Source organism: Blennius ocellaris (genome assembly GCF_963422515.1).
Source record: "Blennius ocellaris genome assembly, chromosome: 7".
NCBI lineage: Eukaryota > Metazoa > Chordata > Actinopteri > Blenniiformes > Blenniidae > Blennius > Blennius ocellaris.
The window spans coordinates 30,065,055-30,078,611 of record NC_137656.1 but is presented as its reverse complement, the minus strand read 5'-3'; the positions used below and the strand labels follow the sequence as shown (position 1 = coordinate 30,078,611).

At 44.1% G+C, this 13,557-nt stretch overlaps 1 protein-coding gene across 1 annotated transcript in view; it reads left to right on the top strand.

Moving 5' to 3' along the window:
• The window catches only part of LOC308132235 (solute carrier family 12 member 2-like), a gene marked incomplete at its 5' end in the record, with an annotated part of 47,427 nt that extends 35,745 nt beyond the window's left edge, over nucleotides 1-11,682 (top strand). Inside the window, 9 exon segments of the mRNA XM_080499234.1 lie at nucleotides 4,270-4,376; nucleotides 7,020-7,099; nucleotides 7,218-7,346; nucleotides 7,466-7,594; nucleotides 8,096-8,207; nucleotides 8,305-8,391; nucleotides 9,069-9,204; nucleotides 9,295-9,362; nucleotides 10,634-11,682. Of these exon segments, the coding sequence (XP_080355360.1) occupies nucleotides 4,270-4,376; nucleotides 7,020-7,099; nucleotides 7,218-7,346; nucleotides 7,466-7,594; nucleotides 8,096-8,207; nucleotides 8,305-8,391; nucleotides 9,069-9,204; nucleotides 9,295-9,362; nucleotides 10,634-10,769 (984 nt within the window). The 3' untranslated portion in view covers nucleotides 10,770-11,682.
• Between the last annotated feature and the right edge of the window lie 1,875 nt (nucleotides 11,683-13,557).

Genomic DNA, 13,557 nt, shown 5'->3' with positions numbered 1-13,557 from the left:
GCTTGTGTTGCTGTGCAATTGGGACAGGAAAGTGAGATCAATCAATGTGAACCAGTTCCCATGCGCCACTGTTCTCAGGACACCTGATATGATTAGCATGTGGAAAGGTATGACTTTCATAAATTTGTTCAACCCTCTGAGGTCAAAGATTTGGGTGAAATCTGCCATGTTTTTTCACCACCAAAAAATATGTGGAGTAGAACCCTCTGTGACATGCCTGAGGGTCTGCAGGCTCAATGACCTTTGGCCAGGAGGGAGGACAACTCCTGGTCTAGTGCGAGAGCCTTCGCTGGGTCACGGATGGATGTCATTTTGACCCGGCCGGATGTGGGGGTTCGGTGGCGGAACTGACGTTTGTACACATGGTTTGGAGTTGCAACCGCACATGGCTCTGAAGCATGAGTCACCCTGAAAGTCCCGGACTGGTCTCTGGGCGGTATGCTGGGCATCACGACGACCAGTGGAATGGGTTGTCGGTGGCACATGGGTGCGAAAAGCAGCTGGGGAGCCCCTAAACCTGTTGGCCGGGGGACCCTTAGGCTTTCCGGCCAGGGGTCTATCAGGAGGTGGCATCCGACTACGCCCGGCAAGCTGCTGCCTCGTCTGGTCTGCCCCACCTGTATGGTTCGTCCCAGTGCTTCCTGGGCTGCAGGACCAAATATATCTCCTTTTTGCACTGGGAGGCTACGCAGCATTCTCCTGGCTGCCTCCATTAACTTTGACTGGGACAGCCAAATCTCATGCTGATGGATATTATTCGTCCAAGCTCTCTAGACATGAGCCCAAATGCCTCCAATGAGGCATCACAGAAGGCAACCGCATCGTCATTCACACTGCCCTTTCGCAGTGAAGCTGAGAGGGTTAACAAGAGGTGTGACAGGGAGTTCCCCATGTGACCAGCACGTGCTCCAACATCATAAGTTCTTGTAAGAAGGTCATCAGTTATTCAGCACTGGGGTTGAGGACACCAAGCATCCCTTCGCAGAGCTTCATCAGGGAACACAATGACAGAAGCAATGGCAGTCTCGTTGGCTGGAGTGCAATCAAGGCCAGCCCCAGCTGCATTATGCATGGCTGCCAAGGTCCGCCCATCTGCAGAGAGAAAGAAGCAAGGCTTACTGTCCCTCCAACAGGACTGCAAATCCTTCAGATAATCCTTCTAAATGGGGAATAGCGAAGGCAGAGGGGGCGGGCCCATGCCTGAAGAAGGTGCTTGCAGGTGCTGCTTCTGCCTGCTGTGGGACAGCTGTGTGCAGCCGATGAAGGGCCAGGTACATGATGGTGTGCATGGAGTTGTCCTCCACTTCAGTCCCTGAACTCTGATTTGAGGAGTGGGAGCCCTGCTCAGACATCTGGGGGTCCCACATCTCCCAAAACCTCCTCATAATGACAGAAATGGCTAGCTGAAGCTGCCAAAGATAGCGTATCCTCCTCAGGCAGCAGCGCTGACATTGGGGGCGAGAGTGGCGCATCAGCCACCAGGGGGACAACCAGCTGGTTGTCAGCCAGCAGGTATCTCATCTCGGCCAATTCGGCAAACAGCTGCTCAACTTTAGAAGACAACCCCCTCTGGCCAGACTTGGCTTTCTTCCTGGTGGGAGCAGCTGCTGTAGCCTCTGCCTGCCGCTGAGAGCATGTCTGATGGGCCAGAGGTGGCTGGCCTGACTTCAGCTACTGGGCTTTCCACCCATGCCAACCTGGCAACCCTTGCTGCCCGAGGCAAGTAGTTGCAGTTCATGCATGGTTTGCCTGACAGCGCCTCTCGTAGGTGCTCACGACCAAGGCAGGCCGGGCATAGGTCGTGGCCATCCTCTGGCTGTAAAGAAGCCACACAGGATGTGCAGATATGAGAGCCATCCATTGTCGTTTCAGAAGCTACCATAAAAACAACTACGCTGGGCTCTTGGTGCATGCACGCAAACAAATTAAGCCATCTAACGTAAATGTCGGGAGGGGCCTGCACAAACATGGCTGTCATCAACAATCTCCTACTCTTTTACTGTTAAAGTAACCTTGTCCAGCGTTTATCAGAGGGACCAAACAAGAACCATAGGCTGGGGGGAGGCGGCGCTCACACGGCCTTTGCCAAGAGAGGTTGCTAACAGGTAAAGCTACCCCTATCCAAAACACTGTTGCAGCTCCTGGAGGGCGAACGCTCACTGCTCTGACCTACCACAGTCTCAGAGCTACTAGCGATGGAAGCTGTAGCAGTAGCTTGTACGAACCATCTTCCAGCCAACTGCATGCGAGAAGAAAAAAAAGGAAAGTGTCCTGGAGTGACACCTGAAGATATAACCTTCATTCGTGTCACCGAGGTATCACAGATGACATTGTTAGTGTTAGGGCTGCAACTAACGATTATTTTGATAATCGATTCATTTGTCGATTATTTTTTAGATGAATCGGTAAAACAAACATTTCAAATTGTAGGACCAGTTCATATTGAACGACCCAAACTTCAAATATGTTATGGTTATTTAAAAGTCCATAACTGAACCAAGATGTACACAATATATCTACATACTGTATATACACATGTATATAAGATGTATACAAAATAATTATTAAATAACATTTAATTTACTTCAAGGACCACATACAGTCCAGTTTCATCCTGAGTGGACCAGACTGGTAAAATATTGCTCTAACAACCTTTAAAATAATTAAAAAAATTAAATAACCTTAACCTTTCAAAGTTTTTCTTTGTCGTGGTCACAGTGTATGGAATGAAATTGTCTATATTCTTACAAGATCAAACAGTTAGTACTGAAAATGTTTACAATCTCAACATAAAGTCAATTTTAATTAAACATCCTGGTGCAAAATACAATGAAATGTAAAAAAAAAACCAACCCAAAAAACTTGTATAAATCCTTTAAAACCTCCTTGCTTGGTGGGACCCTCTCTCTCGCTCTCTCTCTCTCTCGCTTGAGCGTTCCCTCCATCATGTACGGCAGCCATGCCAAGTTCTAATAAACGCAGCAGCAGGGGGAGACTCTTAGTGTCCTCCTGTTGGAAGAGCAAAAACTGTTCTGACATCAGAAGACTCTCAATCACATCATATTGTCTGCCTAAGGTGCTGAACAGGACAAAGGAGAGAAAAAAAATTGTTGCTAACTCTTTTAATAATCAAATTGAATCCATTTTATCAATTCGTTGTTGCAGCCCTAGTTGGTATACATTAGGGCTGCAACAACGAATCGATAAAATTTATGAAATTTGATTATTCAAAGTGTTTAATTTAACCCTAGCCCTTTGATTATCGATCCGTTGTGTCACGTGATTTATGTGCCACTCAGCCGGTGTTCGTGCTCTTGGAAACAGTGCAGCACTCGAGCTAACCGGCTTGCCGCCAGAACACGCGCCGATGGGGGGGAGACATTACCAGAACCGACTGGCGTTTGCTCTTAGAAACAACACGAAAACTGCAGCGCAGCTCTCAAGCGAACTGGCTAGCCGCCAGATGGTCCAATGGTTTGCTCTCAAACAACATGAAAGTTGCAGTGTGGTAATCGAGCTAACCGGCTCGCCGCTGGAGCACGCTCAGATGCGGGAAGACAAAACCAAACAACCAGTACAAAGCGGAGGATGTAAACAACAACAGAGGATTCAAAGGGGAATATTTAGTACTTAAAGCACTGCCTCTAGTGGTCAGCAGTTATGAAACAGAACTCTAAATGCTTACGACTCAACAAACACCCAACGTGATTTAGACAGTGTTCTTAGTAATTGAAAATAGTATATATAGCATTTAAAAAGGTAATGTGTGTTGTGTGCTGTTGAGAGCTCTCTCTCTCTCTCTCTCTCTCTCTGTCTGTCTCTCTCTCTCTCTCTCTCTGTCGCTCTCTCTCTCTCTTACGCCAGGTTCCAATAAAGGCAGCAACAGGATGAGATTCTCAGTCTCTTCTTGTTGCAAGAGCAAAAACTCTTCTGACACTGGAAGGCTCTCAATCACATCATATTCATTGCCTCAGCTTCCCAACAGGACAAAATCAAGAGAAAAAAACCCAAAGAAATTGATGTGTCATTGGACGGTGAAATAAAACCTCAATTTCTATGACTATGTTTGGGCTATATTTGGAAGACATAGGACGGTTCAATAACAGCAACCCAATTTCTACAACTATATCTGGGCTAAGTCGAGGCTATGAAGAGCCGACTCGATTTAGCCCAAAAAGCGTCTAAATCACATTGCATGTTTGGTGGGATATACTTGATTTATATACAAAATAATGAATTGAATTAAAAACAAGCTATTTTTTCTTTCAGGCTGTTGGTTTGGGTCGTCTGAAACCCAATACATTGGTGATGGGTTTCAAGAACAACTGGAGTGAAGGGAACATGAGAGATCTGGAGATTTACATAAACACTATACAGTAAGGACTGGCGTGTACTTAAAGAAACTAACCTCAAAATTAGGGTTGAGCAGATAAAGCATTTTTGACGAGTACGAGCATGATATGAGTAAAACCGTGGGCGTGCTGAAGGAAAATCCTTATTTGGTAACTATCTTCATGCTCTGTGATTGGCCGGACACATAGCGCCCACTCCTCCCTACAGACACATCTCTGCAGCCAGAGCTGTGCACACACATACGCACGCACGCACGCACGCACGCACGCACGCACGCACGCACGCACGCACGCACACACGCACGCACACACACACACACACACACACACACACACACACACACACACACACACACACACACACACACACACACACACACACACACACAAACAGAGTGACTGATCTCTCTGTGCTCGGGTTGACTCTAGCTCATGTTGCTCCCTTCAGTACTCGCCTCTCTTTCGGTTTGTATAATATTTAAAGTTACTTGTTGAACTTGTTTCATGATGTACATTTGTGACGACAGAGCTGAAAACTGCTCGGGTCATTTTTTTTTTTTTTACCGTCTGCTTGCTCATAGTTTGGCTGGTGGTGTAAAGTCAGTTGAAAACTTTGCTGGTACTGACCGTGGTGCTTTTGAGAAGAATACAGTGAACAAGGCTGACATATTATTTCCCTGTTTTCCACCACTGGATGTTTACATGAATCACCAGGTTCACACACATCATTAAAAAATAAACAGTCTTACAGACCACATACATACATACACACATATATCTGAACACACAAAGTAGCCTATATTCATATGTTTATTGTATATGGCTGTTCATAAACATAAATATAATATTATAAATATTACAAATTAAGCTTTATATACAGTATATAGTATATTGTCGGGATTTATAGTAGTTATTAGCGTAAACATTACTGTAGGTAATAGTTTACTGAAAGTAAGAAATCACTGGAAGTAATTTATGAAAAATGTAAATTATTAATGGAAGTAAACTGTCTTTCACTCATGAACAACTCCTAGAGTAATTACTTAAGTTAAAGTTAGAGCATGAATTCCGGGCCCAGCAATATGGTTTTTTATATCTAAAATATTGAATCTCAATTCTGAGGCTGTTCTGTAAATAGTTTTCAAATAAACACTAAATAAAACAACTTCTGATCAATCCATATCAATTTCAGACTTAAAGTAATGTACTGATTTAAACACTTGAACCACGCCCACGTCCGATTTAGGTCCCGCCCACTCCAAGTATACGGATACGGATATAGATCATTTATATGGTCGAACAGATGCAGATACAGATAGTGGTACTCGCTCATCCCTACTCAAAATGCTGCTCAATACAGGGATGCACCAAGACCACTTTCCTTTAAGTACAAATACGAGTACTAATCTTGAGCTAAAGCCGAAGTTATATGCACCTCCAACGGTCTTGCAGCCAAGAGTGCCTTGTGACCAAATGAGCCGCTTTACTTGTATTTCTTTTCATTACCTTTTATTCTATTCTATATATCGATGTATTTGAACAAGTTATTTCAGTTATGCTACCTGTTTTGACTCATAGTCAGTTTGCTTGTTTTATTTCATTTGTGGCTTATTTTTGTAGCTTATTTTAACTGTTTTAGCTATTGGAAGGGTTTTATCTTTTTTAAGCCCTGTTCACATGACAATGCTGTTACTTTAACCACATCCTTTTTGGCCAAAAATCCAAAAGGCATGGTATTTTAGGAGCCTGAAAAAAAATGTTTTTTGTTTGTTTGTTGGTTTTGGGTTTTTTCTGAACCGGGTTCCAGAGTGGAGAAATTTGAAATAGCTGCCTCAGCTTTCTGCGTGGACACACAAGACGCAAATTGACTGAAAACAATGACATCATTGGCCCATTGGACCTGTAACCCTGCAACCCTTGCCACAACGGCACTTAACAACAACAACAGTGGCAGACTACATGCTCCTCACACACTTTCTAGTCAAGAAAGCAATGGCCAAAGCAACTAAAGAGACTAACATAATTCATTCCAGTATTATTTATATATATATATATATATATATATATATATATATATATATATATATATATATATATATATATATATATATATATATATATATATATATATATAAAGAGATGCCGGCTCAGATGTCGCCCGGCCAAGCAAGGTCTGCGTCAGGTGCTGGGGAACCAGAGCACCTTGATGAGAAATGGGCTACTGGAACAAAGCACAGATGGACGAGATGCGAGAACAAGGCTCTGTTGAAATGCTACTACTCAAGTAACCCTAGTCAGAAGGGTTACATGAAAAGGATGTGGGCTGAATGGTTACTTCAAAAGTCACAGTATATATATATATATATAGCTGAGCCATTACAGAAGCACCATGGTACTACATGTTGAACATACTTTAATCATGTTTAGCATGTCGTATCACTGGTGTGTGAGGCCTGAAAGCCTTTAGCATGTAGCACATCAGGCGAACTCTGCTGGTCACTGGTGGTTAAGTTGCTGGCTGTAGTGAATTGAGGCTAAAATGTGATCACAAATTGTTTTTGTACAATGTATAAACTTTTTTGTTTTAGAGAGCCATGAAAATCTATAAACAACTTTGCAAATTTTGATACTGGTAGTTTGCATTTCATCTCACCTTTTGAATTGCAGTGACGCTTTTGACCTGCAGTTTGGAGTGGTGATCCTCCGCCTGCAGGATGGACTAGACGTCTCCCACATTCAAGGACAAGGTAAATGTCTCTTTCATGTGCAAGGTACCTGGGCATCTACTCATTTGCAGAGACGCTTCTTTCTCACTGTAAATTACCTCGTACCCCCAACCAATACCACCCTCCCTGGTTATTACAGATGAGCTGCTCTCATTCCACGAGAAGCCACCGGTGGGCAGTAAGGACAAGCTAGTTTCTGTCAGTCCAGATTCTGACTCTTGTCTTTCAAAGACCACAAACAATCAGACAAGCCCACTCATCATGAAAGGTAAGGAGCAAAGAAAAGGAGGGCGGGGAAAGAAATCTACACGTTTTATTCTTTATATTAAGAGCCTTATCAGAGAAAACTTTCATTTCCTTGTCATATGTCACATGGTGTGTCTGCAGCATTGTCTGCTGCAGAAACCAAGTCTCCACTAAGTCTGATGGACCAGCGTCTGCTGGAGAGCAGCCAGCAGTTCAAGAAGAAGCAGGGCAAAGGGACCATAGACGTGTGGTGGCTGTTTGATGATGGAGGTCAGTTGTATTACACTCATTTTCACCAACGATCAAACTGAAAATATAGCCCATCCTCTTAAAACAAGCACACTGCTATTGGTAAATCATTTGTTTGTTGAAATAATACTGCTTCATAATCATCCAGTGTCATTTCTTCTCCTTTTGAATTGTTTCTTCTCCATTGTTAAAAAGACGCATTTGTGTGATTGTAAATTGATCTGAAGATGTGTTCTAGGGATATGCAGATTTTACTTTTTTAAAGGATGAGCATGAGTACTAGCCTTTGGCAACTTACCGATACTGATTGCAGATACCAGTACTTATTAAATGCCAAAAACTCTACTTGTTCCATACACAAACAATACACGAAGGCCATGTGCTCTAGCTCACTGTGTACACTTTCTTCAGACGTGTATCATGTAATTGTGTTGTGTTCTACATAGAGACCAAAGCATTTCATCTGTCTCTCAAAAATGTTTATGGATAATGTTTAACACGTGCACGTGTGTTTGTTTGCAGGTCTCACTTTGCTGATCCCCTATCTGCTGACCAACAGAAGCAAATGGGGTGACTGCAGGATCCGTGTCTTCATCGGAGGGAAGATCAACCGCATCGACCATGACCGACGAGCGTGAGTCCGAGCGGCTCAAAACTCAGCGTTAAAACAAGTCTGGTCACCATTACAGTAGAGGACGATCCCATTAGTTTTCATCTCCATGTCCCAACAGGATGGCCACATTGCTCAGCAGGTTCAGGATCGACTTCTCAGACATCAATGTCCTTGGCGACATCAACACCAAGCCCAAGAAACACAAGTATGACCTTTGATAGCATCTGATTGAGCTCGTATTAACTGTGTTATACGTATGACTTTATGAAATAAACTTTATTCATGAATGAGCTCATTGCCGGTCTGCTTAGTTAGACTGGATATTTGTACGGACTCCAAAATGTAAATAGTTTTTACATTTTCTACTGTGGTCACATTTTTTTTCATGGTTGTATCCTTGACGAGGGATTGTCCAGTTCCCAATGTTTCCTTCCCTTGGAATCGTTTACCAATTTGGCGAATGATTCACTTATTGAATTACATGGCACAAACGCTCAAAAGTTTGGGTACATTTCAGGAGAAAGGATGACAAGATGGCAACTTGTGGATGTTTCATCAAAGGGAGGAAATATGACCAATAATCAGAACATTCTCACACAGCAACGATAACTTTGAATGAATGTCATGTTTTGAATTTGCTCTGGAGTGAATCTCAACCCAACAGCAGCGGCGACGTTAGCACATCCACTGCTGTTGATACTGCAGGTTTAATTTCCAGATGAGAATCGATAACGAACCGAATCGTCAAGCAGAATCGACAATGGAATTGGAATCCTAAAAATCTTGTCGATTCCCATCCCTGTCCTTGACATATTCCACTTAATAAGTCAGCAGTGTCTCGTCTGAAGTCTTTGCTTTGTGAATGTGTGTTTTCTTTGGCAGTAAGCTGAGTTTCAAAGAGCTGATCGAGCCATACAGGCTTAAGGAGGACGACATGGAGCAGGAGGCCGCCGAGAGGCTGAAGGCCCAGGAGCCCTGGAGGATTACTGACAATGAGCTGGAGCTCTACAAGGCCAAGGTTCACCCTCCTACCACGCAGATACCGTTCGCTGACCACAATGTCGTCTGCCTCAATGTTTATCTCTTACATGATGTGTTTGACCTTCAGAGTAATCGTCAGATCAGGCTGAATGAGCTGCTGAAGGAACACTCCAGCACAGCCAAGCTCATTGTCATGTAAGAACCTCAGCTTTCCTTTTCTCTTGAAAAACAGTCATTCTTATTCTGCTCTCAATACTTCTGGAATTAATTTTAGTTTAGGAGCCACATAAGTCTCAGGTGGGCTGGAACAATAAAATCAGAGTATGTCTTTATTTAAATATTTCATATTGCAGTTTTTTTTAATTTACATAAATACAAATGTACATATTTATATACATAGACACATTTTCATATAAAATAGGCTACATGTATCATATACACACAAACATACATGCACACTTATCTTCACCCTTCCATTAATTCTCAGATGCTGCAATGATCACAGACTTGTACAATAACTAAATAGAAATACGTGGACCTTGTTTTAACTCTAAATTTAATCTGTTCCATGGTTTTACACCAAAGACTAAATAGTATTTCTGTTAGTACTCACATTAGTGCTTTAAATTATGATATTTCTTGTACCGAGTGAATCACCTGACAATTGTGAAATATCTTTGATTAGTTTTTGAGAATTGGTTTTGTATAGCTTGATAGATCATTTAAAGTGTCCTTAATGGAAATACTGGGTTGGTATGAGCTGCATTTGTTATATTTATTGCTGTGGCAAGGTTGAATATGGTTAAACTAAAGAGTGGAGTGATTTGGAACAATTGGCTTCTTGACAGGTTTTTCTCAATGTTGAATGTGATGTTTCCACTTTTTTTTTTTTTTTTAAGGAAAAGCAGTTTCAAAATAATATTTTATTTGAACATGTATATCACTGAACATCTGTAGGGATCTGGTTGCACTACTTTTGGTCGTCAGTTAATTATTCCATTAATATTCATTACGCTTTCTTATTTAGTTCACTCTCAAAAATAGTAACGTGTACAGAAGCACTGCGAAGCTCACTGGAAAATAAATCAAGAAGCAAAAATTTTAACTGAAATCAATTATTCTTTAAAAAATTTGAAGCAGATTGGTTGAGCAAGCATTTTATATTTACTAAGCATCCCTGAAATGTATATTAATAAAAATGTAGCTTTATTTTGACATTCTCAGTCCGTTTCATGTGTAAAATGTTTTTTTTTAATGAGAGAACAGTTTTTACATAAAACAAAATTTCATGTTTGATGTTGAGCCACTCATCAATAGTGAGTAGAGAATGATGAAGCCACCGCCTCATCGTCAATGATTACACCAACTATTAACATGCACAGAAGTATGTGATCACTCATAATCGCGTGTGTGTGTGTGTGTGTGTGTGTGTGTGTGTGTGTGTGTGTGTGTGTGCGTGCGTGTAGGAGCATGCCTTTAGCGAGGAAGGGCACCGTGTCGAGCGCCCTCTACATGTGTTGGCTGGAAACGTTGTCCAAAGACCTTCCACCGCTGCTGCTGGTCCGAGGAAACCACCAGAGTGTCCTGACGTTTTATTCCTGAAACATATACACACACGCACACACACACACACAATTGTTGGTCTCTATGTACATTTCTTACAGCATTACACGACTTTTGTCTACAGAAGAATGCAAATATTTCAGCTTTCAGTTGTTTTGTTAACTTTCCTGCCGTAAAGACAAAATGTGTATATTTGTGTTATTTAACTCATTGGTCATCACCACATTAACCGCCCAGTCATCATTTAAAGGGGTCATATTATTCAGTTTTCCAACACATTCATATGAGTCTCCTTGGTCCAGAAAATTTGTATTCAAAGTTTCTAGCTATTCATTGATTTTCCTTCATTTTAAAATCGGATCACCGGAGCTGCATTCAGAATCTGCTGTGTCTGTGTGAGCTGGACTGGCTCTGCCCACACATGCCCATCTTGGGAAGAGGAGGAAGTACTTCCTCTCATGGTGCCATGTGCCAGAGCAGAGTTGCTTAACTGTGGGAGGGTCAATTAGAGGGTCAATTGATGGGGATTGGCTAAACCCCCGATGACACTATATAGGGTTTGATTTCTGATTGGCTGGTTGGAGCAACACACTTTTTAAAATCTGGAACATGCCAGGGAGAGAGAGGACACACTTTCTTCACTTCTGGCGCATCATTCCAGATATGTGGACATATCGCTGTTTGAAAACCATTTGAAGGTGATTTTTTCATAATGTGACCCCTTCAAAAGTATTTTTGTTTCATCCTAAACAATAATAGGGTTCTCATTCTTTCATGTGAGTCGTTTTGTGAGAGTAACTCAAGCCAATACTAAATTATAAAGCCTAGTATTAGATTTGGATGCAGCAATTTCAGAATATGACATCAAATTGTGATTTTTTTTTTTGTCACTGGTTTTTGTGAAGCAAGAATCTGTATGTCTGGTAACTTTATTTTGCACAGTCTTTCTATTAAATCATTAACACATACTATGGTTTGTGGGGGATTTAAAAAATGTTCACGAGACTTTGTCCTTTGACCTTTTTTCTCGACCAACTTGTCACGGATCATGGACAGGACCCAAGTGCAGGACTCTGGAAACAGGCTGAGTTCAAACAAGTCTTTTATTGACTGACAGCACAGACAGATGAACCGCCGGTTGCTCCTTGACATGCGGGGTGCAGCAGACTGGACTCCAACGCCCTGGACAGACCGGACGAGACATGGACGACGAACACTGGACCGGACGGACAGGACATCAATAACAAACAAACCAACACTGAACAAACACACAGACAGGACATATATAGGGCAGGGTGATTACAGACAAGTGGCCACAGGTGAGGTGCTGGACAGCCCAGACCTATGGCCCGCCCACTCTTAAAGGGGACCTCAGCCTACACCCTGACAGTACCCCCCCCTCCACGACCGGCTCCAGACGGCCCAGGCATCTCAGGATGCTGCCTGTGGAAGTCTCTGACCATGCCTGGGTCCAAGATGTCCCTAGCAGGTACCCAGGCACGTTCCTCAGGACCATACCCCTCCCAGTCAACCAGGTATTGAAAACCCCGGCCACGCCGGCGAGCTGCCAGGAGCCGCCTGACTGAAAAAACCTCCTCACCCTCTACAATACGGGGGGGAGGAGGGGCTCTTGAAGAGGGAACCAGGGGGCTCTCCCGGGCAGGTTTAACCTTCGATACATGAAAGGTGGGGTGGACGCGAAGCGAGCGGGGCAAACGAAGGCGGACTGCAGAGGGACCAACCAGCTTAATTATTGGATAAGGTCCAATAAACCTTGACGCCAGCTTCTTAGCGTCCGAGCGGATAGGCAGGTCCCGGGTGGAGAGCCACACACGCTGACCAACATCATAAGTTGGTGCGGGAACCCGGCGCCGGTCTGCAAGCCGCTTGCGTTCTGTGGAGCACTGCAAGAGCTTGCTTCTGGCCTTGAGCCAAGCGCGCTTGCACCGTCGCACCATCGCCAGAGCTGACGGAACACTAACCTCCGACTCCAAGGCAGGAAACAGGGGAGGTTGGTAACCATACACGCACTCAAAGGGAGACAGCCCAGTGGATGAACACGGAAGGGAGTTGTGCGCATACTCCACCCAGACTAACTGCCTGTACCAAGAAGCCGGGCTGTCAGAGACCAGACACCGAAGGATGGACTCCAGCTCCTGGTTCACCCTCTCTGTCTGGCCGTTAGACTCTGGGTGGTACCCGGACGAAAGGCTCACCGTAGTACCCAACAGCCTGCAAAACTCCCTCCAAAACCGAGACACGAATTGTGGCCCCCTGTCCGAGACAATGTCCCTTGGGAACCCGTGAAGGCGGAACACATGTCTCAGCATGACCTCCGCCAGCTCCTTGGCTGATGGGAGCTTCGCTAGGGGCACGAAGTGGGCCATCTTGGAGAACCGGTCCACTACGGTGAGGATGGTGGTAAACCCTTCTGCGTCCGGGAGGCCAGTGACAAAATCTATTGACAGGTCTGCCCATGGTCGGGTGGGTACTGGGAGCGGCTGCAACAGACCAGAGGGGTGAGACCGCGAGGTCTTGTTACGCGCACAAACAGGGCAAGCCCGGACATACTCACGGACCTCCCTGTTCATCTCTGGCCACCAGAAACGCTGCTTCACCACAAACAGGGTGCGCTGAGTTCCTGGGTGGCAAGACAGAAGGTTAGTGTGGGCCCATTGAATAACACTAGACCGAACAAGGGAACACACAAACAGGCGGTTGGGAGGACAACCTGGCGGCACCGTCACCCCCTCGAGAGCCCGTCGAACCTGCTCCTCAATCTCCCACGTCACCGCCCCCACCACACAGGTCGGAGGTAAAATTGGCG